Source organism: Pholis gunnellus (genome assembly GCF_910591455.1).
Source record: "Pholis gunnellus genome assembly, chromosome: 22".
Taxonomy (NCBI): Eukaryota; Metazoa; Chordata; class Actinopteri; order Perciformes; family Pholidae; genus Pholis; species Pholis gunnellus.
The window spans coordinates 10,997,665-11,025,202 of NC_136549.1; the positions used below are offsets into that span (position 1 = coordinate 10,997,665).

Genomic DNA, 27,538 nt, shown 5'->3' on the forward strand with positions numbered 1-27,538 from the left:
GTGTGTATTTTATTACATAAACACTTTCAGAGTAGTTTTGACTATTGTAGACAAATTACACTAAAACGCATTATGAATTTATGATTAATGGCCCCTTGTGACACGGTCTATATCCTGTGATTTTGATGGATAATTAGTACTCTTAACATTGTCAGAGGAGGTGCAACAAGTATAGTATATGATCATTACTTCAGTAGTAAGAATTTACCAAACCAGACTGTAATCCAATTATTTAACCCCCTGATTTTAGCCAATAAACGTTGACTTCTTGAGATGAATGTGCACGTCTGCCAATCTCCTGTTAAAAATCTGTCTCGCTATCATATAGCATAGTTTGATGACATGCTTGACTTTGCCCATTTTAATCCCAACTTTACTTATCTTAAAAAGGATCATGGTTATTCTCAGTTATTCTTTGTTTAAATGTTGTTTTATACTTTTTGTTGAGTGTCGTGTGATTTTGCCTCAGTTGTTCAATTTACTTGTTTCTTGATCATTTTAATTTACTTAGCTTCTGTGTCTCTACAGTTTTTGTTTTTTTAAACTCATGCTACAGTTTGTGTTAACAAACTGCTATTCATTGTGCGTGAGTTGTCTCAACCTTGCAAATGTGTCTTAATAGTAAAAATGTGTGTTTGACGGGTCAGTAGTTTAATTCCATGTGTGTTTCAGGTCCAGTGCAATTAATGTGGTGAAGATCCTGAGAGTTCTGCGAGTGCTCAGACCACTGAGGGCCATCAACAGAGCCAAAGGACTGAAGGTTAGAGCACCTACACGTCTAAAGACACACAACACATAATATATACATACACACTCTAATACTCACTATCATCTTTGGGACGTTTTTTCCAGCATGTAGTGCAGTGCGTCTTCGTGGCCATCCGGACCATCGGCAACATTGTCATTGTCACCACGTTGCTCCAGTTCATGTTCGCATGTATCGGAGTACAGCTCTTTAAGGTAAGAGGAAAGGAGGGAAACGTCTTCAGTGATAATGTTGTAATCATGTGTTTTGTTTTTTATCAATACTGAGTTGTACATTTCTATGTTTTTCCATCAGGGCAAGTTCTTCTTTTGCACCGACAGCTCTAAACAAACTCATGCAGGCTGCAGGTAAGAGGTCCCTCCTGCAAGCAGGCTCGTTGAACTCTCTCTTATAGCACAACTACTGGATAAGACGTGAATATATACATGTGTGTGTGTGTACTTGTATTTACAGGGGTTCCTACATTATGTATAAGGATGGTGATGTGGGGAAGCCTCAAAGAGCCCAGAGAGTGTGGGAGAACAGTGACTTTAACTTTGACGACGTCCTGCAAGGCATGATGGCTCTGTTTGCGGTGTCGACCTTTGAGGGCTGGCCAGGGTATGTGTCTATATACAAACACTATTTGTTTTGATCTGCGTACTGTGTGTACACTGTGTGCTTGCTTTTTCGTCCTGGTACCCGACCCTATACTTTCTGCTAATCAAAGCTTTTTACTGGATCAACTGAGGGTTAAGTGCCTTTCCTCTCCCCCTCTTGCCGTCCTCAAATCTCCACCTTCCTTTCCGTCAATGAATCTGTCCCCGCCCTCCCTCAGGTTACTGTACCGGGCCATAGACTCTCACGCTGAGGACGTCGGGCCCGTCTACAACTACCGCGTGGTCATCTCCATCTTCTTCATCATCTACATCATCATCATCGCCTTCTTCATGATGAACATCTTCGTGGGTTTCGTCATCGTCACATTCCAGGAGCAAGGAGAGCAGGAATATAAGAACTGTGAGCTGGACAAGAATCAGGTAGCGTTTGTTTCATATCAACCGTTACTGGATTTGTGCACACTGTCGTGTGCGCATAACTGTTTTTATGCCTTTTGTTTTAGCAGTAAGACAGACGTGAAGTAAGAGGTTTCATGTTAAAGAGGGAGAGTGAGTGCTGTTCTGACTGAAGTGGGAAAGTCATTTTGTCATTCAGGAGGCACAAGGGAGTGGGAATGGAGGCCAGGCAGTGGGGGGGGGGGGGGACATGGGAGAATGTGGAGAGGCTGAACAAGAGTTTTAGGGGCTGAACTACTTGAGGAGTGCAGTCAGGAGGGAGCTGCAGCAGTTCAGACAGAAGATGAGACTAAAGCTTAAAGAAAGAGCCAAGCGAAGTCCCTGCAGCTGTGTTTTCTGTGATGATCTGTGTCCTTGCAAGAACAAGGAAATGCACAGAGAGGACGGAAGAGTAGTCTGGGCTGGAAAACGCTTTTTTTTTTTAGACTGCCAAAAGACACGGCTACAGCTTTTCCTCCATGGTGGTCTTGAGTACAGAGTGATGAGGAGTTGGCGAGCTACGCAACCAGATACAAGTTAAAGGCAGATGTGTGTTTGAGCATGCTCACGTGTTTGTGTGTGTGTCACAGCGTCAGTGTGTGGAGTACGCTTTGAAGGCACGTCCGTTGCGTCGCTACATCCCCAAGAACCCTTACCAGTACAAGGTGTGGTATGTGGTTAACTCCACCTACTTTGAGTACCTGATGTTCACACTCATCCTTCTCAACACCATCTGTCTGGCCATGCAGGTGAGTCTCACACGTACATGCTCACAGAATGCAAGTACGCTCTCTTACAATTGGGGTAAATATTACAGTTACGGCTTTAGACAACTCCCATGAAGCCCCCCTTCCTTTGTTGGACAATAATGAGTTGTTCATGTGTCTTTGCAGCATCATGGACAGACCAAAAATTTCAATGATGCCATGAACATCCTCAACATGCTCTTCACTGGACTCTTCACTGTGGAAATGATCCTTAAACTGATCGCCTTCAAACCCAGGGTAGGTTCACTCCTCTAGCTGCAGAACAGAATAACTGTCTAGTGCAATACGGTAGAGTAGAGCAGCTATGATCAAAAACATTTAATCTACTTACTATTACTAATAACTTACAACCAATGAATATGGAATAGTCAAATACTGTACGTTTAAGGCATTGCCTCACATGTAATGCAAATAACTGCTCCCTGATGTTGAACTGCATATTCCTAATCCCTATTTAATTTCCTCCAGATGATAATTGCCATATTGTGGATCTAAAACATGATTAGTGGACGACATCATGTGGTTTTTAATCTCACTGCTCCCTTGTTACCCTGCTGTTGTTGTTATGTAGCTGTCTGGGTTTATTGGTCCAATCTAAGCACTTCCTGGTGCATCAGTAGGTATTTAAACGGTGACAGATGGGAATGCCTCCCCCTATTGCAGCAGGGCTATAGGAAAATACTTGAACACAGTCAATAGCAAAAAAAATAGTTTTTGGAAGCCAGGGTTTTTTGAACTACTAATTAAAACTTAATTAATTTATTCTTCCAATTAGCTATAAAATCCATATCATGTTTTACAAACTGCGATCATGTATAATAAGGAAAAATAGTTATTTTGTAATAACCTTTGTAAATAATGATCTACTTGGACCATTTAGGCTTGGGAGTTGACCTCACGCTGCGCTGCATTATGTTCTACATTGTTCCTCAAGTAGGGTTCATTTAAACTGATTTTTTCTAAAAGCAGTTTTGCAACTTTGTTAATCTTTAAAAGTTGAAAACCTTTAGAAAATATACAAACTGATACCTGTTTTCCTTCTTTCATGAATTGAGTCTATGTAATAAGTTAAAGTGCAGCATGTCGACATGTTCCCGAGCCATTTGAACAACGCTAATGAAGACGTAACGCACTTCATTTGTGCGTGAGTGAGATGCATCTTTAGGATGTTCCTTGTTTTTATTGGCTTGACTTCGGTAAACTCTTCCGGCACACACAGAGGACCAGCTCACTAATGCTTTTACTTCCAGGTGTTACAGTCGTCAACACACAAGTGGAATCAGCTCCAGTAACATTTGCTTTATGGAGGAAAAAATACATGTGCTAATACCTTTTAACTTTTGTACAGGTTTCACTGTCTCAGCCTTGTTCCTCAGGCTTCTTTTACTGTGTTGTATAGTTCTGAACATCTGAACACATTGTGGATTTTTTTGGGGTCCACCTTTAAAAATGATATGTGTCTAAATAAGTTTGTCAAATCAATGGAATGCTAAGTTCTGTTCATGTTTAACCCTGGTTTGACATTAATATTCTTACACCTCCAAACAACTTAATTTAAACCTCTATAGAGTCTAGAAATAGTTTGTAATATCTGCATAACCTTTTATGGTGATCCCTTCGCTGCTGATGTCAGATGATGAAGCTTAAAATTGATCAGTAAGATTAACCTTCACTTAGAATCTCTCTGCTGCTGTGGTATGAGTTTGTGCATACCTAATTGTTTTTATGGGGAAGTTACACAGCTATTCTGTTGGTGAACCGCAGAATATAGTCAGTGTAAAATGTAGAAGCCTCACATTATCCAGACAGGGATTATTCTAATTCCCCTGCTCCAACTTCCAACCGTCTTCAGACATGCAATAACTAACAGATTTCTTCCGATGTTGCGCAACATCATTAGCCTTCCGAGCCCACAGTTTAAAAAAAACATCTAAATGTGCTATGGGAAAACAATCAGCCCTGAATCTGAATGTAATTTGCTTTACAGTATATGGAAATGTTTCTGAAAAGGCCATGCGCCAGGCCAGTTTCCAAATTACCCTTGTTAGATCTTGTCTGCCTCTCCGAATGCAACTCTAATGAAGCTGTGTTCTCTACACCAGAACACAACCAAACCCTTCTAAGCTCCTTTTACAGTACATCAAATATATATTTATTTTACCAGCCTAAATAATAACACTGTTTTGGCCTAAAGCAATGTGGATGTTTCTCATAAATACTCACTTTGTACCCCTAATGATGATGAATTGCTCTCAAGAAACAAAGTGGGCTTTCAGTATAATCACTGCCACAGCATTGCCGACTTCGATAACTTCCATCTAACACGCCACGACAGAGCAGGAAATCCAGCTGCACTCGATGTAACCGATAGTGCAAAGGAAACAAGTTGATTCTGTTCATCAGAATGAAAATGTGTCCTTTCATGTGTCGGTTCGTCAGCTGGTTTTTGTTGTTCCGTTTCCTCAAGTGTACTGTACGACCTCATACCACCTTAATAGGTCTGCGAAGTGGCAGCAGATGTTGTTTTCCTTCTAACCTACCTTTCTTACCCTCCTCCTCCTCCTCCTCCTCCTCCTCCTGCTCACCTCATCCTGTGTAGGGGTACTTTAGTGATCCCTGGAATGTGTTTGATTTCCTCATCGTAATTGGCAGCATAATAGACGTCATTCTCAGTGAGATCAACGTAAGTACGATGCCCACTCTCACTCTCCTTGTCGCGCCCTCTCTCTCTCTCTGTCTTGTGCCCTCTTGCTTCTTCTGAATCTTTCATTTCCTGCCACTCTCCTCTCCTTTGTGGCTATTCTGTGTTGTGTTGTCCTGTCTTTTCTCTTTGTCTCTCTCTCTTCCCTTTTTCTCTGCCTCTTCTTTTCTCTCCTTCCTTCTTCTCCTTCTCTCCCTCCATCTTTAACTCCAAGATGGCCGCTGCTACTCAGGGGACCCCCTAACCACAAGGGTTCCTGAGCAAGAACAAGCTTCTTCCTGGGTATCTTAAAAAGTAGAGAGAACAGAGGCCGGGTTTAGCATTGCACACTAAGGCCTCCCTGCCTTGCGTCCTCCTTCCTTATTGCTTACAGTATCTCAGATGTTGTCGGGTTCTTAATTTTTTGTCCACTTCATATCAGACTGTGACATGTCCTCAGGTTTTAATCCCCTCACTAACTGAACTAACTCACTGACCAATCACAAACAGACTTACACATCATTTTTTTTAACTACAGCAACAGGGGCATTTTTTCGTTGTGATTTTGTTGCAAATTTGTTCTGTACTGTTCTTGTTGTTGACATTTTCCTCTCATGGACAAGCATGACCGATCGCCGCTGCTCTTCCTGCTGTCCATCTCTTTTAGACTGCCCCTTCTTTTGTTTTTTTGCTGTTGAATTTTGTTGATTCTTTCCCTCTGTCCTCCTACTAAAAAAAACTCCAATGCTCATGTATATAATGTTTTTATCTTATTTTTCTCCTCTCTCCTTTAATTTCCGTTGTTTCCATTTTTTAAATGTCTTATGTTCTGTCCTTTTCTTCTGTTGTTTTTCTGTTCTTTCCACCCCTACGCAGCATTATTTTGTTGATGCATGGAACACATTTGATGCCTTGATAGTTGTGGGTAGCATTGTTGACATAGCGATCACTGAGGTTAACGTAAGTAGTCCAACTCCTTCCCTCCCTTCCTGCCTGCCTGCTCTGCCATTCCCCCACACACACACACACACAAACAGACAGAGTGCCGATACCCATCTCGCATGCTTTCAAATGATTAGGAAACTTCAGCTGCACCACGTTTGAACTTTAAGAGACGGCTGAATCAGTCTGGCAGAGAAAACAGCCAGATGTAGTGCAATCAGAACAGAGCGTTTAAACATGTGAAATACTGAACAGTTATGCTCGGAGAACTTTGAGCCTTGACATCTAAATACCTTTTGAGGTCGTCAGTTTGATTTATGATTAATATGTTGGCTGTTGGGGAACATTGTCGTCACTCCATTATATTTGTATTTTGTTAAAATGTAATGTTAATAACAATGGAGGCTGTAAAACAACACGTTTCACAACTTGTTGTCGATGATCTCCCCCTTCCAATTCCTGCGCTTTTATCTTCTCCAGCATTTCGTGTAGGTTTTCTAATATTTGAAACGGCTTCAGATAGGTATTCACGCCTCGGTCTGCTGAGCATCAACAACTATTGCACTTGCCAATAGAGCCTATTGCATTCCCTCAGCACTTTTTGGTTTGCTCTCCCGTTTATTTGATCTTTTATCATTGCCACAGGGGATAGTGTCCACTCCCCTGGCATGATGGACACCGTATAGCATGGCAGATGTAAAGGTGGCATATCCAGGCCTGATACTGTATATAATGTTTGCTGAAAAGATCCACATTTCTGGAATGAATACAGATTTTTTTTTTTAACAATGGTGATTTGACCTTAGGGTCATGAAACGCTCTCAATTCATAAATCACCTGAAAAACTGTCAATTCAAATGAGAAAAATACAAGTTGCAGTTTTTTTTTTTTTGTCCAACAATAGTAATGTGCAGACATGGGAAACAATTTGATCCATGAATGGATTTACTCAGGACCCATGAAATTTATGTAAATGCATGTATGAATTCATTTATTATCGACGTGGAGGCCCTATGGTCAACAGTGGGGTCTGAATAAGAATGAATATCCCAAACACAAGTCAAATGTTGAGTGTCTATCGTATTTACACTTCAGGGATAATTGGTGTTTTATTCATGTGATATTCAAAGTGCTCTTTGGCAGGAGAAATAGGCTGAGAACCATGCAAACTGCAGAGTGTGTCTGGACACAACTGCTTCTAATTTAGCGTTAGAAGAGGCCAAGTTTAGCTGTGTGAGCCGATGCTATGATCAGTCCAAAATGACTTTTAATGGCTTTTTTTGTGGGAGAGTCTTATCAGTCATTTCAATTCCTCAGGGGACTGAGATTAGAGTCTAACTTTGATATACGTTGTATATTTGTTCCAGCTTATGAAGACACTTACACCACCCCTTTGCTACACTGTATTTCCCAAAACAAGATGAGAAGATCAATACTTTGGTATCGATCTTCTCATCTTACTCTCAGCGAGGAAAATTAGCGCGTTTCCCCAAATGTTCCTTTTAAAGAAAACTATTTAAATTCTCAGGTTAGACTGAGCTGTTGATGTATTTAGGCACCAACAGTTTCTGATTACATCGATTTATAGATACATTTCTCCTACATGGGGATGCACGTTATGAGTATAGGTTTGCCTAAGCTGCTCTCACACCCTCAGCCTGCTGGTTTGAGTTATAGAAAAGATATGCACACATGCTCCCCGGTACTTTCCCCCGTGGTGGAATGCAGTGTGTTTCACCTCAGACAGCACTGGTCAGGCATACAAATAAGGTTTGTGTTTCCCAAGGGTGTGTGAGCTTGGCTGTTGTTTTCGGGCCTTTTAGAAAGGGAATCCATTTTTCCCCCATGAGAGGCTGACAAAGCTGCTTAGAAACCACAGCAGGTCATTTCAAAACTGTACTTGGATATTTTATGTTTCATTCAATTATTCTGTCCAGTTATGACATGATTGTGACGTCAGGGGAGTGAGGAGGTGACAGAGGAGTGTATACATATATTCATAGACACTTAACAGAGACATTTCTGTTGGGAAGTGACAATATAAAACCACTGATCGATCAGCCACCTTTTATTCTGAGGTTCAACGGGCCAGAGATATACATCTTTGTCATCAATACAAGTCACTGATGCTGCACTTAACGCTTTGGTTTGGATATTGCCTTTGATTTGGTTTGATTGATTTTGATTGGTTTGCGTTTCTTCCTGAATGTTTCATTATTATCCTCTCTCACCCCTAACCTAAAGGCATGGCCCAAGTCTTTTTTTTTTTCTTCTTCTTCTCTGGTGGCTTTTAATGATTTGGGTGATGAGATGCCCGAGCTACCTTTTCTATTTGTCTTTTTTAAGAAACCCTCCGCACTTCAATCCTGTGAGAACTCTTGTCTGTTTTTGATCTGGGACCCCGTCACTGAGACATTTTAGATTTTAGCCTGCTACTGCATTTATCCAGGCGACGAAGCACAGGTGAACGCTTTCCAACGTACTGAGCAATGCAATTAGAAACTAATAGTAGCAGCTTGCCAACAGCTACCACTCTGTCATTGCATTCCTAAGTACACAGCGAGGTGCAGTAACAGGCCGGCTTTTAAAATGTTTTCACTTAAAGTAAATATAAAATGGCTAAAATCTCTCGTTTGAGTGCACCCACTTTGCTGCTCTGTTGGGTGCCTGTTGACTTAGATTAGCTGCACTTTATGTGGTCATCGAATCAGAATACTTTCTTAATCCTTGGGTCTCTAATTCTCCCCAGCAACCTGCGGGTGCTTCTTAAATCCTGTCTGTTTTCTTTTACGTTTTTTTTGTTTTGAGTAGAAGTAGTGTGAAGAGATTTTGTAGTGGTTTGCTCTGAGCGGTGTCTTGCAGACGATGCCAGTATGGACTGCATCTATTTCTTTCTCTGCTCGGAATGCCTTCTCTTCTCCATCTCTCTCCTTTCTCTTTCTGAGCTTTTTCAGTTCACTTAACTCTTCTTTTATGGATGTTTATCTCTCTCTCTCTTTCTCTGTCTTCTTTCTCGTTGGTTTGCGGTGCTGCTTGCTCACCTGAAATGCAAGCTGGGTAACACGGGTCTCTCATACTTTTCATATATCCTAAGAGATCATCCAATTATCTGATGTATATATGCGTGTGTATGTATATATATACATATATATATATACGAGTTAGTGTTGTTTTTCTAATGAAAATGCACTTTTGTGTTTCAGTATTACAACTTAAAATCCCTCAATCGAGGGTAATAATGTTCTCAAGAGACCCATTTTACCTTTTGAACTGACTGAACTGATGAAATTGTTGCTTGAAAACACAACATGCAATGTGAGAAAATGGCTCAAGGTCATTTTAAATGAGCTCATGAATCCGAGGAGCTGCAACTAGAGTTACTCACATCTGCACTGTAGTTCAGCCTGACAGGACTTCTGTATATTTATTCACAAATTGACGGTTTTATTTGGTTAAATTTAAAACCCATGTCCAAATCCTTGAAGTCCACGGTAGACTCTGTAATTTGCTTTGTGTCACTTCATCATAAGAAATGATTTGAGTTTAATCTTATGTGGTTCACAGCTTCGATTTCACGTAGAAAGTGAAGCAAATTCTGATTTTAGTTACGCTTAAATTGACTCATCTGGTCATTTTTTTCATTCACACACATACACACAAACACACACATTCTCCCATATTTCAGTATTGATTTAGTCTCCAGTAAGTGTGTATCCGTGCCATCATCCCTCCCTTTCTCTGTCCTTCCTTCCTCCCTCCCCATCTTTCCAACTCATCCTTGACTTCCCTTTATCCACCACTGTTCCTTCCCTTCCTTCCTAGTTGTCTTTCCTCCCAACTTTCCTTCCATTCACACCATAATGCCTCAGCTCTTCTCCTTAGACATGTACACACACACACACACACACACAAACACATCAACCATTTATCCCTCCCCAAAGAGTTTGTTAGTTTATAAGCATCTTAAAATATAGTAACCTATTCCTCTGTGTACATCATTAATGTGTGTATTCATACATTTGTATGTATGGCTCTGTTAAAATGTCTTTAATTTCTTCATTATGTGGTAAGGTATTTTAACAGGACCAACACCAAAGAGTAAACAGCTCCCGAGTCATAGATTAATCTAGAAGTTAATCTATCACTCCCAGTGATGTAGAATGTTGTAATACCAGAGAGGACCAGTGGGTGTCTCCTTACAATATGTTATCTTTGTGCTTCTCAATGTTATTTAAATACTAGTGGGCTCCAATTTCCAAAAGCATCTAAAATCACCTTCGTCTGACTGAGATGATCTTAACTTCAACCTTTTTTTATTGTGGTATTCTGATGCATCTTTGACCTGAAAGTAGGTTCAAGTTCTAGTTTCACTTGGCTATTTTCAGGTCAGAGAAATGCTTGAATAACACATCGTCAAAGGAGGCATTTCCCTTTAATGCCATGATGCATTTGGTAAATGTAGCCTGAGTCAAGCTAAAGCTTCAACCACTGTTACTGTACTTTAGCTTCAGCTGGCAGAAAGAAAAACAGATAGCTACAGAGGCGCGCCTTCTATCGGCCATCATACACACCAGCACATGGGCTCACGTACACCCTCAGCTCTTTGGCCCTCTGTGGCTGCCCCCAGACCATCGCTCATTATTTTGGCCCTCAAGGCGTTGGACAGCAATTTCAGCGATAGTTTAAACCTCGCACATGTTTTAATCTTCTAGTACTGAGATTCCGCCTGACGTGGCCCTCACAGAGGATGGGTTCAGTCTCCATTATGCAGTAATATCTTGCAGAATTCTCCCTCCTGGCCCAGACGATATATATCTATATATATAGATATATATAGATATATATCTATATATATATATATATCTATAGATATATATATATCTATATATATATCTATAGATATATATATATACTTTTTTTTTAACCTTTTCACCATGTGAGGGTTGATCAGAGACTGGACCCTCAGTAGCCCGGCGGTTATTGTGAAATTCTTACAACTTTTCACATAATAACACTAAAAGACACATATACTGCACACACACACACACACACACACAGACACCAAGACACACCAAGGCGCTGCTCTGGTGCTGATCTTTGTTGCCTTTCCTTAAAGCCAGCTGACTCCTCCTCGTCCTCGTCCTCCTCCTCTTCGCCCTCCTCCTCCTCCTCTTCTTCCTCTCACCCCCCTGTGGTAAGGCCAATGGTACGCTCCGACGGTAACCTCGTCCGCCTCCCTACCTCCTCCACCATCCCTCCTCCATCCCTCCATTCTTCCATCCCTCCTCCTGCTACGCCAACCATGGTATGGCCCAAAACCTTTGGCTTTCCCTTCGTCCTGTCGTCTCTCCTCTGTCGCTCCCGCTGTCATCTTCTGCAGCATGTCCAGAGTTTACGTAGCTGTTGTTTCACATGTTTCTACATAGACATATATATGTGTGTATGGTGAAGGACACTGTTTTGTGCAGGCCTAGTATAACTGGAGTCTTGTGACTTTCCCTGAGTGACTATTGTTATTGCCCTGGTGCCCGCTGCCCCACACCTCCCCCATGGCTTGCAACTTGCTCCCCCTTCCCTTATGGGTGTGGTATCTTTAGTGCTTCGTCATGAGTGCAAGCCATCATGGTCACGCTACCACGCTGTCTCTCTTTCTTTCACTCTTCTCCACTGGCCTGCTGTCTTATCTGATCTATCTGTGAATCTGTCCATTTGTTTGGATGTCTCTGAATAATTCAAACTATTCTTCATATTCAGACTCTCTCTCTCTCTCTCTGTCTCTCGCTCTGTTACACTTACTGTTACTGTACCTCTCCCTCTCACTGCCCCACTCTGTTAATGGTGCAATGGTCCCCATTGTGGTCCAGTTGTGGTATTACTTGCATTACAGAATTTTGACTTACACTCCTCAGAAGGATTTGCCATTTTCGGCACATCTGTCGGCGGAGTTTGGGACAACGCATGTCTTGGGTTACTTTTCAACACACCTGCATCAACAGAACAATGTGATGTCTACCCATATAAAGCACTCCCAGTCATCCCAGAAATATATAACAATGCAATTTTACAATCTTTTGATTTCTATATTACATTTTTAAAAACAAGATGAGTTATTTCTCTGCTCTTGAAAAGTAATATATGACATCTGTTATCCCAAACTTGCAGCTAGATGTGTAGAGAATGGCTGGTCCTTTTTAAGGAGCTCACTGTGTTTTCTCTTTGGGATTAGCATAAAGAATTGATGGCTTCTTGGAAAAAACGCAAATGGCATCAAACAGATTTAGAGGTGAGGTAGGAGGATCTTGTGTTTATTTATCACAGCGAAGGCAGATGTAGCATGGAACTGCATTGTTACGGTAGAAGTGCTGCAGTTCTGTGTGGTCCGGTTTATTTGATGCATGCTGCTGTGTAGTTAGGTGTGATTGCGTAACTGTTACTGCTGTTGGTTGCTGATAATTTGGTAGTTGTATGAATGTTATCTTTGGCTTCATCCTGCTGTTTGGAGTATAATTTGAATAGTATAATGAGTCCTTAGTTGATGTATTAACTGCATAATGCTTTACACAAATCCTGATGTTGCCTTTGTTTTTTCTGCTTTTTTGTCCGTGAGAATGAGCAGCAGCAGCATGAATAACTAAATCCGTATTAGAATAGCACTCAGCGAGATGGCTGAATATTTCATCATGGAGTTATTTCCTGTGGATGAGTTTGGGACAATAGACAGTTAGAAAGCTACAGTGCCTCTCAAGCTTGTACTTCAGAGCTTTACGAAGAAATATTTTGAATAAAAACTGCAACTTTTCAAAATAAGACAACAAATGGATAGGTTCTGCAAATATGATTGCAGGGGTAAAAGAAGATCATAGTAAACTAAAAGTTAAGATGACAACACTATTCTCTTTAACCTGGCAGTGACTGCATTGGGTATTAACATCTTTGTCCGCCTGAAAGTCATCTTTGGATTGTTTCTCGCAGTGGCCAGCTGCTCCAGATAAACAATTAGCCTGCCTGTGTGATTTATCAAGACAGGAAGTTGCCTGCAGGCTCAGATTTTTGTACTGTATCTGTTGTGAATTGTTATCAGGGATTTATGAAATAGCTTGACTTTAATCGATGGAGATCTCCCTTGCCTGATCTCCGCTGTTAGACTTTCAGTCTGTACCGGTGCAGAGTAATCAAATCTTTCAGCTGAGTGAGATGATTTACTCCAGTGGCTCAAAAAGTACTTTAAATGCTTGTTTGTCAAATGTTCTTGTTGCACAGTTGGACGTATCTATTACATAAAGAGAGGTATAAGCAGGTGTATTTAGGAAGCTGATAGATGGATTGTGAATCTCTTTGTTGCCATTTGATTTTTCCATGAAGCCAGAAAAGTGAGCATGATTGCCCGATTCTCTCCCAAATCTCTTTTGTCAGTTGATTTTGATGGGATTTTGTAGGACGCAGATTTCCATTTATTAACTCTGTGTATGTGTGTTTGTGTGTGTGTGTGTGTGTGTGTGCGCGCGTGTGTTATACATATTTACATCCACCTATACATGTGGGTGGGAATATGTATATGAATGTTACTTGTACGTCTTTATTTCTGCCTATGTTTTTTGTGTGTACGTTTTGTATGTTCATCTTTACCTGTGTGTATGTGTGTGTGTGTGTGTTTCCCTCCCTTACCTATCTGCATGTGTTCCCATGCGTCCTGTGTTTTTTTCTAAAAAAAAAACACCAAACCCCACCAAAAGGGACTGCAGAACTCTGAAGAGAACGCCAGGATCTCCATCACCTTCTTCCGGCTGTTCCGCGTGATGAGGCTGGTGAAGCTGCTGTCTCGCGGGGAAGGGATTCGGACCCTGCTGTGGACCTTCATCAAATCCTTCCAAGTGAGGGGAGAACCGGACACAACATGCTAGAGCAGGGGGTTGGGTTTACACAGGACTGAATGATGCAGCAAAAGTGGAGCTTTAACCCTAATGTGAACCAGATTGGAGCCCTTGTTTTGAGGCTATAGCACTATTTTAACTACATTTCAGGGTTTATAGCTGATCTTGTGATCCAGACTTGGCATAGTGTGCCAACAAGGTGATTATCTCAATTACTGTTATTAATACTGTGCAAATCATCTTGTAAAATCAGATCTGAGTCACATAGGGCTAAACATATCCTTGTTCTTGTGTAAATCCAGCCTGGTGGAGTCTCACAAGCCGCCTCTCCTTTCCTTGCCTCCTCCCTCCTCGTCTCCGCCTCCTATTTTTTGCAAAAAGGGTGGGACGTCGGACAGTTTAGTCTAGATGGGAAAGGAGGAAAAGAAAGAGGGATGATGTGCGGTAACGGAGAGGAGGTTTAGGAGTCTTGTTGCAGAGGCAGGGAGGGCTGTAGGGACATGAAGCTGGGAAACAGCCAGGAACTTAAGAACCTTAACCAGCAATCTATTTTCTTCGCTCTCCTACCCATCTCTTCTTCCTCCACTTCTTCTTCTACTCCCTACTTCCCCCCTCAAACACCCTACTACTAACCCCTGAAAGCTCACCATTCCCTGTAGGCGGGTCAAGCAGTAGTTAAGTTTAACGAAGCACTCCACCAAAAAATGAAATCATTTGATAGAGAGTTGTGGGGGAAATGAAAATAATCTGTTCTCTCTCTTGTGTCAGCTGAGACGGGCCACTTCATGTCATTGAAATTCGAAACATTGGTGATACAACAAAAACCAGACTCGTGGTGTGATTTGAAACCAAAAGTGCTCATGAATGTATTAATTAAGCTACCTGTAAACTTCCTGTACCTTTTTTACTTGTTCATGTATTCGTCATGGTTTGGCCCTGCCCTCCCAGTCACAGGGGCAATGTTAGCCAGGAGCTCAGTTCCTCCACACTGTCTCCCCGGTGTGTGAATACAGAAGACGTACCCGTTCTGGTCGTGTTTGGTTAATGTACGTTGGGACTGGTCTCCTGGCTAAACTCAGAGAGCAGTTTGTAGGTTTTTCACTTCGAAGTCAGATGATTTGTCCTGGATTGTTTTGGTGTTGTGCCACACAGGGCTGCAGATCAGTTCACTTTCACTTCAGAAAGAAACTTTTTTTTTTTTTGCTAACTGCTCATTTGAAAAATAAAGAAACACCCTTTTTAACTAGAATTTCCTAAATCAGTTTTAGACTAATTGGATGTGTTAGAATTGAATGGAAGTGAATGGACTACAGCCTTGGTGCATGATAATACTGTCGACAACTTGTTACTAAAGTGTCTCTCTCCTCTTTAGGCTCTGCCCTACGTAGCTCTGCTTATAGTGATGCTATTCTTCATATACGCTGTCATCGGCATGCAGGTAAGCTGTTGTCTTGTCCCCTTGTTTCCCTCCCTCTGTTGTGTTTTTCTCCTCTCTCCTCCAGCTGGCCTCCATCCTGTGTCTGTCCTCCTGGAGTCTTGTCATCCAGAGTTCCTTTTTCGGTCACGTCGTCCCTCTCTCCTCCACTTCTCCTCCGCCTCTAGCTGTTGCTAGTCTATGTCTCTCCTCGTCCTCTCGTCTGTCCTTTTGTGTTGATTGTACCAATGATGATGAGAGGGACAGCGGCCTCTAATTGTGATTGTCCCAGAGATTGATCACTTCCTCCTGTCAATGCTGACGTCATATCCTGTGTGCTGTGACCACTTCCTCCCCCCTCCTGTGCAGATGTTTGGTAAAATAGCGCTGCGGGACCACACGCAGGTCAACAGGAACAACAACTTCCAGACGTTCCCTCAGGCGGTGCTGCTGCTCTTCAGGTGAGGAAGATGACTACGCTCCTCATCTTTTGTCCTTTTCCCACTTCTTGTCCTCCCTCATCCTCCTCCCACTTCTCTCAATATCTACACTTTTGTTAATTGTTTCCTAGTCAATGTCGTCTCTTCTTTCGACATTGTCCTTCTACCTTCATCAGTACTTCCTGTAATGTTAGATCAACGACAATAACTTTTCCTTTTTGCTCTCCTATATTTGTTCTCTTCCTTTTACTCTGAGAAGCGTTTATGTTTTCATTAGAAGCTGCCACTGGCATTTTATGACAGCAGCTGGTTCATTAAATGCCAGGATATCTGTAAATGTCAAGCTGTAAATTCAGCCGACTCTGTGACTTGACTCTGCACAAGAGCCAATGTGGGATGGGGTTTTTTTTTTTCAGTTTGTACAGTGAGAAGATGTCACTGCCACCGTGCCAAGAGTTAAACAAATTCCAGTTGAAAAATATAGACTCAGCAGCTTTAACAGCTTTTAAAATCGTATCTGTACACCAGTGTGCTCAGTAGTTAGCTGGAAATTGTTGTAAACTTGACAGATTTATCGCAAATAGTTCTGGTCCACTGAGGACGACACTTTCTTCAGTTGTCAGAGGACTCTTAACACATTTAAACTGCCTGGATCCAGTCTCAGGAACCTCTCTGTCCTGTGTGGTTGCCATACGGGTAAGATTCCATGCAGGGGTAAAACTAAAAAACACAGAAAATGAAAGGATAAATCAGATATGACAAAGTATTGAATGGTTTGGCAGCAATTCTATTATTTCTGTGAGCATTTTGCCATAAAATCATATAGAGTATCTATTCTATTCTTTTACATTCTATGTACTGATCCCTTCATAGAATGAATCATAGCAATGGGCTTCCATTCAGAGAAGGCAGGATGCTTGGATACTTAAAACTGCGATGTACAGCACTTGATAAATAATAGTAAAGAGTTCAATAGTTCTGAAGTATTCAGAATGAAAGGCGGTTGTACTTTGGACAATATGGAATAACATGTCTTTGCTGTTGCTCTGTAAATTTAGATTTTAGAACATAATGATTGTTTTTTGCTCTTTATAGTGAATCTAACACTTGTGTGTTTGTGTTTGTCTTTGTGTGTCTGCCTCTCTCTGTGTTTGTTACTGTGTGTGTGTGTTTTCTGTATGCTTGTATGCCCGTATGCATACGCGCACACATCCGTGCGTCTGTATGTGTGCATTGATGCATAAATGCACATGTGACTCCATGTGCACATCTATGCATGTACGTGTACTTCTAATGTATTTGATTTGTATCTTTGCATGCATATCTGCGTCAACGTGTGTGCATATTTGTGTGTGTGTGTGTGTGTGTGTGTGCATGTCTCTATCAGATGTGCAACAGGTGAGGCATGGCAGGAGATCATGCTGGCGTGCTCGCCCAGTCGGCCGTGTGAGAAAGGATCAACCAACGAGAGCAACCTGGACAACGAGGACTGTGGCAGCCAGTTTGCCATCATTTACTTTGTCAGCTTCTACATGCTCTGTGCCTTTCTGGTGAGTGCAGTGAGAAAGGGAAAGTAATTATTTAAACAGACAGTATTTGACACAGTATGTGTACTGGAATCAATCACAGTTAGGGAAGGTGGAAAAACAGACACTCCCAAAAAATGAGAAAGACAAATAGCTCAGAGATCTTGCTACTGTCTGTACATACAAAGCAACAGCCAACAGGTGGTTAGCTTAAAATTCACATATATACTTTGTTAATGTAGTGTCTGACCGATTCCTGATTATCCCCAGATCATCAACCTGTTTGTGGCCGTCATCATGGACAACTTTGACTATCTGACGCGTGATTGGTCAATCCTGGGGCCGCATCATCTTGACGAATTCAAGAGGATCTGGGCTGAATATGACCCGGAGGCTAAGTAAGTTTACAGAGAATTAACATATATCGACCAACTAATTCGTCATTGGTATGCAGAGATTGCGTAGAGAGCTACTCTAATGTGACCTATGCGCTGTTACCAGAGGGAGAATAAAGCACCTGGATGTGGTGACTCTGCTGCGAAGAATCCAGCCTCCACTCGGCTTCGGAAAGCTCTGTCCACACAGAGTCGCCTGCAAGGTAAACGTGCTCGCAAACACTCGGCCCCCGAACATGGTGTAAAGGCTGCAGGAAATGTACAAATCATTTGATCAGGCTTTAGAAATTAGCTAATCAGAATTCATTCTGCTACTATTTCGGGGTGGAATTAAAACCACTCTATTTGCCAGGTGTGAGCAATTTTAATAAATCTGCGGCATCATTGTGATGACACATTGACAGCTCATAACACCTTCCACGGTGACTCAAATGGCACATTGACAACAGATCGTACAGGGAAAATATTTTAGATATTTAGACATTCACGTCTCTCTAGAGGACCATTAATAGTGACCATAGTGTCAAACCACTGTCTGCTTATTTTCAACAAACTTGAGTCTGCTGCCAATGGATGCTGGCAGTTCGCACAGGAAATGTACCTGTTTTATATTTAAGACTGTGCGTGATCAAACAAAATGTTCCATCTCGTGCAGCGTCTGGTGTCGATGAACATGCCTCTGAACAGCGATGGAACAGTGATGTTCAACGCCACGCTGTTCGCCCTGGTCAGAACCGCACTCAGGATCAAGACAGACGGTAACAGTCACACACTTGAACAGGCAACAGATACACACACACACACAACGCTGGGCACATTGGCATATATGAATATGTAGTGCATAAGATGGGGATTCAATTTATTACCATCTTGCCAGGTGTCACTGTTTTCCTTTTTTTTGCTCAGGGAAGTTACATAGTTATTCACCTGGAAGCTGCCCAGTACAACCTCAGTCTGATCTATTGGCATAGTAGCAGCTATACAGCAGTTAGGCTCCTGATATTTATGGTTGAGACCATAGATTCTAACTCTATTGCTATGGGATGTAGAGGGGCATGCCTTTAGTTCATTTTCAAAACAAGGGGGATGGCATCCCCCCCCCCCCTCAAATCGCCTACTGACTGTATTTATACTGTTTGTGTGTGTGCAGGAAACCTGGAGCAGGCCAACGAGGAACTGAGGGCGATAGTGAAGAAGATCTGGAAGAGAACCAGCATGAAGCTCTTGGATCAAGTAGTGCCCCCTGCTGGAGGTTTGTATACTCTGCAATGCAGTTTCATAGCTCAATCATATCTTAAAAATAAACACAAATATAGAAAATGTGAACACTTAATCATCATTTACACTAAATTGAAATTGTTCTTGTTTTACTTTGACCAAAACCACGGCAGCATCACTTGCAACTGCATTTCTGACAAATACAGTAAGGCATTATTTTGCGCGTTAATCATGCATTTAATTTCATTATCTTTTGCAGATGATGAGGTCACAGTCGGGAAGTTCTACGCTACCTTCCTCATCCAGGAATATTTTCGCAAGTTTAAGAAGAGGAAAGAACAAGGGCTGGTGGCCAAGGTGGCCCCCAAAACTGCCCTTTCTCTGCAGGTACAGTAACATACATGATCCTAAATCTGTGTATATTTGTTGCATTGTCAGGAAATTCAGATGACAGCGGTAGATTTTGTCAAATTGTGACTTTGATAGATCCCAAAATCATAAAAGAAACATGAGGGGCAATATAGTGTACAGCTTATAGGAGGCTTCTTGTTATGAATTAACTTTAGAAAGACAGATTTTTGTTTGTGTGAGTACATATGTTTCAGAGTTTTGACATTAAATAGATAAGCATGTAGGTCACTGTGTTATTCCACGAGAGTCAAATTTGGTCTGTGTGTAGGCGGGCCTGCGGACATTGCACGACATTGGTCCAGAGATTCGGAGGGCCATCTCTGGAGACCTGACGGTGGAGGAGGAGCTGGATAAAGGCCTGAAGGAGCCCGTGTCGGCTGCATCCGAGGATGATATCTTCAGGGTAAAGGTTGGATACACACACCCTCACTCACTCTCCAGAGAGAGAGAGCGAGAGAGAGAGAGATGATCGGCGTCCAGCTTGAAGCCATATTATCGCTCCATGCACATGCATAGACATTCTTGCATGTGCTCAGAGGTTCAAAAAGACATTTAAAAAGCCTCATTTTCCACCACATAGCTTGGCTACCAATCACTGCAGATACTGAACTAAATTTTAAACATTTTAGAAGCACATCTAGTGGCCGAAAATTGCAAAAATAATAACAACAATTGAGCACTATAACTGGAAGACCTCTGACAGAAACTACATACACACACACACACACACACACACACACACACACCTCTTCGCTCAAGGGTGAGTTTTTCTCAGTTATCAGCCTCCACTGTCAAAAGTCATTGCCCCATTCATGCGCTTTGTTTTGTTTACTGCTGTATTTTGTTACTTTTACATACACTGCGTTACACAGATGGACTGAAATTAGTAGTTTTAAATATTTTTCTTAACTAGAAATAGAATCACACTACTCCTTTGGCACCTAGCTGTTATTAAGCATTGTGGAGATTTTAGACCAAGATTTAACATTTCATCCGTTAAAGATAAATATCTAAGTTGAGAATACAACCTCCCCTTGGTTTGTGACACAAGGCCTTTGCTTTGCATTTCCATCTTGGCTGGGTAGAGCTTTGTTGCTGCTAGCAGTGAGTGTGACAGTACTTCTGTCTGGGTGTTTGACTGTAGTAAGATATAAAGATATTTTCACTTAAACATCATTTTAATTCCCTGTCTTTTCCCACAGTTCTCATCTTCTTAGTCATCTTTCCTTTACTCTCTCTCTCTCTCCCTTCTCTCACCCTCTCTCCTCTCACCCCACAGCGTACGGGTGGGTTGTTCAGCAACCACGTCAACTACTACAACCAGAGCGATGGCCGCGCTTCCTTCCCACAGTCCTTCACTACCCAGCGTCCCTTGCACATCAGCCAGAAGGGCTCCCCTTGCGAAGGCGAGAGTCCGTCCCACGAGAAGCTCATGGACTCGACCACTTTCACCCCTTCCTCTTACTCCTCATCGGGCTCCAACGCCAACATCAACAATGCCAACAACACTGGCATGGTCGGGGTGGCGACCCAGGGCATCAGTCGATTCCCAAGCCCGTCCATAAGCACTGTGGACGGGCACACAGGACAGCCGCTCACCCCCATCCTGCTGCCGAGGTCCGCGTGGTGCTTTCCTCCAAAGAGGTGAATGCAGTCTGCACAGCAGTAAACATCTTTTTTATTGAATTGGTGTTTCGGGGTTCCTTTCCTATTTTTTTGTGGTTTTGAGCTGAGGCAAGAATTATTAGTCTATCACTTTCTCCGAACCAACATCCCAGTTATTCAGCTAGCCTGTAAACATAATAACCAGCATGACATTTCAAAATGGTTCTCCTATTTCCTTCACTTTCTTTTTTCCTTCCTCCTCTCTTTTTCCCCTGTCTTTTGTCTCTGGTGGCAAGCAGGACGTGTTTTTATGACACCCTCATGCGGTATGTTGCCAGGGGACAGAGAGAGAAACTGTGTGTGTGTGCGCGTGTGTGTGTGTTGTGTTAGTCCCCTGACTGCGTGCAAAAAGGTTTCATAATGCTACATAAAATGGCATCGCTGTCAAAGTGCTATGGTGAGATTTGCTATGCACATAATGCTTTAGTTGCTATAGCAAAAGCCAGGCTCTACGCTGCTACTATAGAAACTGCTGCCAACGCCGTGGATAGAGTGTTTGGTGCAACACGGCCAAATATTTCCTATCGAAGGCTCTTATTGCTACTGTTCAACGCTAGTGTATGGCAGGTCTGGGTTAGACACAACGAATGCTCTTTGTCCTATATTCGGCTCTTTGTTCTATGAACTTTGCTCCGGAAATTCTTGGTCCCCAGAGGATGATTCCTAATGGTTTTGGTGATCCCTCACATTTTATTTCGCACCACAATTGGACACAAGAAATATCAAAGTCTACGGTATGACAAGACCATGATGTCCACTGAGTACTGAGTATAACCATTTTCCATTTCAGACGCATGATAAGCTTTTCTCTGTTGCACGTAATCCAACTTTCAGATCGCCTCTGCTCTATTAGCACCACCCTCAGGACAAACTTAATACCTCCAGCTATACTTAAAACACAAACCCTGCACACAAATTACAAAAACATAATACACAAAATACAAGTTATCTTACATCTCTTGCAAAACCAAAAACTATACACTTAAACACTAAATAAATAGCACTTTCAACATGCAAACTTCATACGGATGTGCTAAGTATAAAACACTCTTATCTAGAGTCTTTGTTATTTGTAGCATGCTGTAAATACAAACTATTAACACAAATGCAATGGGGAAACAACCAAATCAGTTTATTCTCAATACTCATATACTTGTAACAGTATCAGACACAATAGTTTAACTAAAGATTACATGAACATAGTTACTGTATTGTACTGTAAACAACAGACAGCGTTGTTTATTGCAATTATAGCCCTCTAACTCTCGCACACCAAAAAGCAAACCTGAATTCTATCAATAGTGTTCAAGCTTTGATTTTTAGGTGATCTGATTGGTTCCAGGTGTTTTCACAGGTGTATTCTGGGTGCTGGGGATTGATAACAGAGTGATCTATTTAAATGGAAGTGTTTAGCAAGCAACACACAGGTTTTAGTTTTGAATCACGTGTCTAAAGTAGATAATCATGGATAGTTATTTGCATAAAGTATGTTTTAAGTGAGTTTCAAATTTGTAAAGCAGAGTTAGTGATTTCAGTAATTATATTGGGAAGCCTATGAGAACAGCAAAATTGTCATCATGGCCATTTATTCCTTCCTGAATAAACATTGCAGCTTCCAGGCGTGACTAGCAGGGCCTTAGACTTTTTATTTCCGTTTGCTAAATGTTTTGATCCTCAAAGGTCAGCCCGTGAGACAGCTCGGTCATAGTTAATTAGAGAGGAGTTGAACGTATTCACTTTCCCTGTGATCAACAATTAAGTGCTCCATTACAAGACATGGTGTAGTACAGTGAACGCTTTCCGGTGCACTTTCGCTTTGGATTCGCTTGATTTACCACCCGGGTGTTAACTTCCATCCAGCTACCAAGTGCAGTGAGCTCGATCAAACGGATCCAGAACAGGTTTTATTAAATGCTGTTCTAACCCAGAGTGTGCTGTGGATTAAAGGGACATCATAACATTTAGAAATTCCATTTAGTTTCTCTTCACCGGGCAGTTCTTTGGTGAAGTACATGTGCTGGTGCTCGAAAAACACAAATTGCTATTTGTATTTGTGGGTGTTCACAGTAAAGAATAATGGGCTCTGCTAACTGCAAGCTAAGTCATTTAACTCCTGTTTTTTTTATTGAAACGCAACCTTTGACAGATGGTTTTGGGGAGCTCACATGGTGTAACACTTAAGCAAACTATCTGGTGAAGAAGAAAATATTTAACTTTAAATGTCAGGATGCTTCCCTAAAGCTTAAGTCTGGAGTATGAAACAGATGTGGACGGATAAGGGGGACAAGACATCTTTGGAATACAACGTAACACAGCGTATATGCAGGGTTTAGACTAAACACACAACCCTGAATTCAGAACTAAGACTTTCTTCTTTCTCCGAACAAAATTGCATCAAGGTTAACATAGTCATTGCCTCCACTTCTTAAACAGATGAGTAGAAAAGACGGCGTCTGATTCCAGGACTTTATTGGCCTTCATTTTAAATGATGAGAACAGCATAAAATGTACCTGCTTAATTTCCCAGTAGGCTTGCATTACTCCAAGTATTGACTGACAATATTAGCTGTTACGAGCCATTATCTTGTCTGTCCTAATCTTTGTTTTTTAAAGATGTCTGCACCTCAGTCGTGCTATCAGTTTGTCATATTCCACGTGTTGCCTTCGATGCTTTTTACCGTTTTGTTTAAACAAAATAGTTGTAATTCCCCCCCTGCTTCTCCTTTTCTTTCAAGCTTTTTCTTTTTCTCCTCCCTCCTCTTTCCCTTTCCTACAAGCCTCAGTGGGTTTTTCAGTCTCCTCCTAAGCGCCTCTCCGAGTTTGTTTTACTAATCAGCTGCTTCTTTTTTTTTCTGTGTTCACGTTGACATCTGTCTTGCCTATTTGTCGACCTGTTTTTTCCATCTGTGCTCTGTTTTGTTCATTTTGTCGGTTTGTTTGTTTTGGTCGTGTGCTTGTTTGTTTGTCGGCAGCTCGGACTCAAGTGACAGCCGTCGGCCAATCATCCGAAGAGGCGAGGGGTCGACGGAGGAGACGTACGACGAGAGCTACGGCGACCACGAGGACGACCACTCGCTCTCCTCTGACATGTACTGCTGACAACAGACACACATCATTTTTTCACCTCTAAATTTGATTCGTTTCGGGGCGTGTCTTTAATAAAACTCCTCTTTGGGTGTCTGTGTGTTCTCATTAGGCTGGTGTATCACGATGAAACATGTAAGCAGTTGAATCCCATGGAGGACGGAGAAGAGGTAGAAGACAGAAGAGGAGGAGGAGGAGGAGGAGGAAGAGGGTGGCAGTCTCCCAGGAGAGTCTTCCTCTGCCCCACCACTCTGGGTAAGGAGACGTCTCTCCTAAAAACTGTTCGAAAGTATTGGTACAACTAGTCTACATACTAGAATACTAATTGTTTCTATGCTGTACTCATTTTTACATGCTGTGTTTGTGTGTCAGCGCGGAGATCGTCTTTCCATCTGGAGTGTCTCAGGAGACAGTCGAGGCCAGACGTCTCCCAAAAGACGTCTGTACCGCTGCACCTTGTACATCATCAGGTAGATGATGCCCACAAAATAAACACAAACGCACACTTTGAGGGTTTAAGTACATAATGTGAACTCTCCGCCGTGCTGTTTATTCGGCAGACATAATCCTCCCGTCTTGCTCCGGTCTAAGGGGCCGTTCACAGGCAGCTCATTTGTACACCCCTCAAATCCATTGTTGTCAACGTAGGAGCGGAAGGCACACTCAAAAGCGAGCGTGTCACCGTCGCGGTGCGCAAGCGTTCCCAACGGCTGCACCCCGAGATAAGAATAGTTCAACTTATGGGAAGGTTGAAGGAAAAACAACAATCACAGCCGGCAGATCAATTTTCTTTCTTCCGTAAAATGAGTCTACAATAAATGTACGGAGAAGTTAATCATGTAAATGCTGGGCTACACAGAGCTTTACAGCGTGTCCCACGGACTATTTTGCTTTCTTCACCAGGAAATCCCAACATCCAGTTGAAAGGTCTGACACAGACGAATCAAGCAGTAAAGCTACTGTGAGGGATTTGCTGCGCTGTTTCTACTTTGTTTACTCAGTGAGGCTTACCGCTAAATTATGGGTTTTTGGTTACTTAGTAACGCCAAGCACGACAGGTGCACAACCCCCCCCCCTCTCCAAGCACCTTGGATAAAACGATTTCAGGGGGCACGGTTTGTGTTTTACACGCGTCCCCTGACATTGTCCCTCTACTCTGTCCTCATTCAGGCTCTGGCAGTCGCAGGGTTGAGTCCTCTGCTAAGACGGAGTCACTCACCGACCCTCTTCAGCCGGCTGTGCTCCACGCCTCCAGCCAGTCCCACAGGTATAATGCACCCTGTGCACACATCAAGCACAGTTCTACCTTTTATTTAACGTGCATATTGTTGTCAAGTTGCAGCCTTGTCGTACTTGTTGAGAGGTTCGTTCTCTTAGTGGGTTATTCTCCTCTTTGTTTCTAGCTCATGGCAGCGATGCCTTCTACCAGCGAGTGCCCTCTCTGAGGCTAGAGGGCTCCAACTCCCACGAAAAGCTCAATACCAGCTTGCCCTCTGTCAACTGTGGGCCCTGGTAAGACCAAGTACCTTTCAAATAACTGTTACAAGTCACAGTACATTTGTTCAGAAAGCTGTGACGATGGTACTGTAGGAACAGTAATAATGATAAACTATTTGTTGTTTTTTTTGCTCCTAGGTACAGCGACAGTAATGGGAACAGCCGGGTGCCCAGTCCTGTGTCAGTGTCCAATCAAAGACCACGGCCGGTGTCGCTCACAGTGCCGTCGCTACTGGGAAAGGACTCCAGCTCACTGTGTCACGGCAGTGCAGGCAGTCTGGTGGAGGCAGTAAGTGTGTGTGTGTGTGTGTGTGTGTGTGTGTGTGTGTGTGTGTGTGTGTGTGTGTGTGTGTGTGTGTGTGTGTGTGTGTGTGTGTGTGTTTGTGTAGGTTGGAGAAGTTTAGACATTTAGCTGAAGCTTTAACATCCTCAATTGTGAGGATTTGCTGCTTTTCTTTGTATTATGTTAGTGATTCCCAGCCTGGGGGTTGAGACCTCACAGGATAAATATGTTAATATGTCTGCCGTACTATTTGTTTGTGTTTTTGTGAAATATTGAGTAGTTTTACCTCTTGGGCCTCAAATCTTTTATAGACCAAATGATTGATCTGTAAAATAATTCACCGCTAGGTAATGAAAAATAATCATCAGTTGTAGCCGTAAACATTCCATCTTTTTCCTACAACATTAAAGTTTACTTTTCTCTCCCGCTCCCTCCATTCCATCGCCCCATTTCTCTCTATCTTCCTCCCCTCCTCTCCCCAGGTGCTAATATCAGAGGGTTTGGGCCATTTCGCCCAGGACCCGTCGTTCATCGAGGTGACCAAAGCCGAGTTGGCCGACGCGTGCGACATGACCATCGAGGAGATGGAGCACGCGGCCAACAACATTCTCAACGGCAACCCCGCCACGAACGCAACATCCAGCGCCTCCTCCAGCTCCCAGCACAGCCCCAACGGCAACCTCCTCCCCTTCCACACAGCAGCAGCGGCAGCAGCAGCAGCAGCAGCGGCAGCAGCAGCAGCAGCAGCAGCAGCAGCAGCAGCAGCGGCGGCAACGCACAGGGACCAAGTGGTCAGCGAAGGCGAGGAAGAAGCCGGAGGAAGCAGAGGCTCCATCCACGAGCCCTCCTCGCTGGAGGAGCGACAGGAGCTGCTCGCAGAGGGGAGGGAACGAGAAGAGGAGGAGGAGGAGGAGGAGGAGGAGGAGGAAGAAGAGGAAGAAGAGGTGGAAGAGGGGGAGGAGGAGCCACACAGAAGCTCGGTTGTGATTGGAGGAGCGCGGCAGAGGAACAGCGGGCTGTTGGAGGACGAGGATATGGAGTGTGTGACGAGTTTGTAGGAGTCGGACTGACAGGTTTGATTGGCCAACTGGCCCCTCTGACATCATCACAGACTGACGCTCGTCAGTGCTGGGTAACAGCGCCGTGGCTGGCTCTGTCTGTCCCCGCCCCTCACACACACACACACACTGTCTGCCTCTCAGCCAGACGTAACCGCTCTGGACAATGGCGGCCAGTGACGCAACATTAAACACCTGGTTATGACTCTGTCGGTTTATAAGAGTTTGTATGTGTGTGAATGTTTGTAGTCAAGTATACCACACTATACTCTATACTATCTGAGTGTATGCTTGTGTGTGTGCGTGTGTGTGTGCGTGGGTGTGTGCGAGTGTGTGCGTGTGAGTGTGTGATCTATGATTTTCTCTATTTGTACGTGTGCGTGAGTGCGTGTGTTCTGCACACGTGTCTGAGTGTGTCTCTAAAGTGCCTCACAGTTTTATCATGTCCTCAAAGTGTGAAAAGGAAAGAGGAGACGAGCGAGTAAGG

General features: G+C 42.8%; 1 protein-coding gene across 1 annotated transcript in view; it reads left to right on the forward strand.

The window, feature by feature from the left end:
* Positions 1–27,051, forward strand: part of cacna1c (calcium channel, voltage-dependent, L type, alpha 1C subunit) — a gene marked incomplete at both ends in the record, with an annotated part of 164,460 nt that extends 137,409 nt beyond the window's left edge. The window contains 28 exons of the mRNA XM_079183765.1: positions 673–760; positions 853–960; positions 1,061–1,113; positions 1,220–1,366; positions 1,584–1,785; positions 2,391–2,549; positions 2,694–2,804; positions 5,167–5,250; positions 11,306–11,494; positions 13,923–14,060; positions 15,433–15,498; positions 15,844–15,935; positions 17,302–17,464; positions 17,711–17,838; positions 17,942–18,038; positions 18,491–18,593; positions 18,986–19,087; positions 19,313–19,440; positions 19,733–19,867; positions 20,744–21,108; positions 21,369–21,395; positions 24,102–24,218; positions 24,326–24,468; positions 24,586–24,683; positions 25,384–25,480; positions 25,617–25,725; positions 25,849–25,999; positions 26,476–27,051. Of these exons, the coding sequence (XP_079039891.1) occupies positions 673–760; positions 853–960; positions 1,061–1,113; positions 1,220–1,366; positions 1,584–1,785; positions 2,391–2,549; positions 2,694–2,804; positions 5,167–5,250; positions 11,306–11,494; positions 13,923–14,060; positions 15,433–15,498; positions 15,844–15,935; positions 17,302–17,464; positions 17,711–17,838; positions 17,942–18,038; positions 18,491–18,593; positions 18,986–19,087; positions 19,313–19,440; positions 19,733–19,867; positions 20,744–21,108; positions 21,369–21,395; positions 24,102–24,218; positions 24,326–24,468; positions 24,586–24,683; positions 25,384–25,480; positions 25,617–25,725; positions 25,849–25,999; positions 26,476–27,051 (3,976 nt within the window). The remainder of the gene's footprint in view (positions 1–672; positions 761–852; positions 961–1,060; positions 1,114–1,219; positions 1,367–1,583; positions 1,786–2,390; positions 2,550–2,693; positions 2,805–5,166; positions 5,251–11,305; positions 11,495–13,922; positions 14,061–15,432; positions 15,499–15,843; positions 15,936–17,301; positions 17,465–17,710; positions 17,839–17,941; positions 18,039–18,490; positions 18,594–18,985; positions 19,088–19,312; positions 19,441–19,732; positions 19,868–20,743; positions 21,109–21,368; positions 21,396–24,101; positions 24,219–24,325; positions 24,469–24,585; positions 24,684–25,383; positions 25,481–25,616; positions 25,726–25,848; positions 26,000–26,475) is intronic.
* Positions 27,052–27,538: the final 487 nt, after the last annotated feature.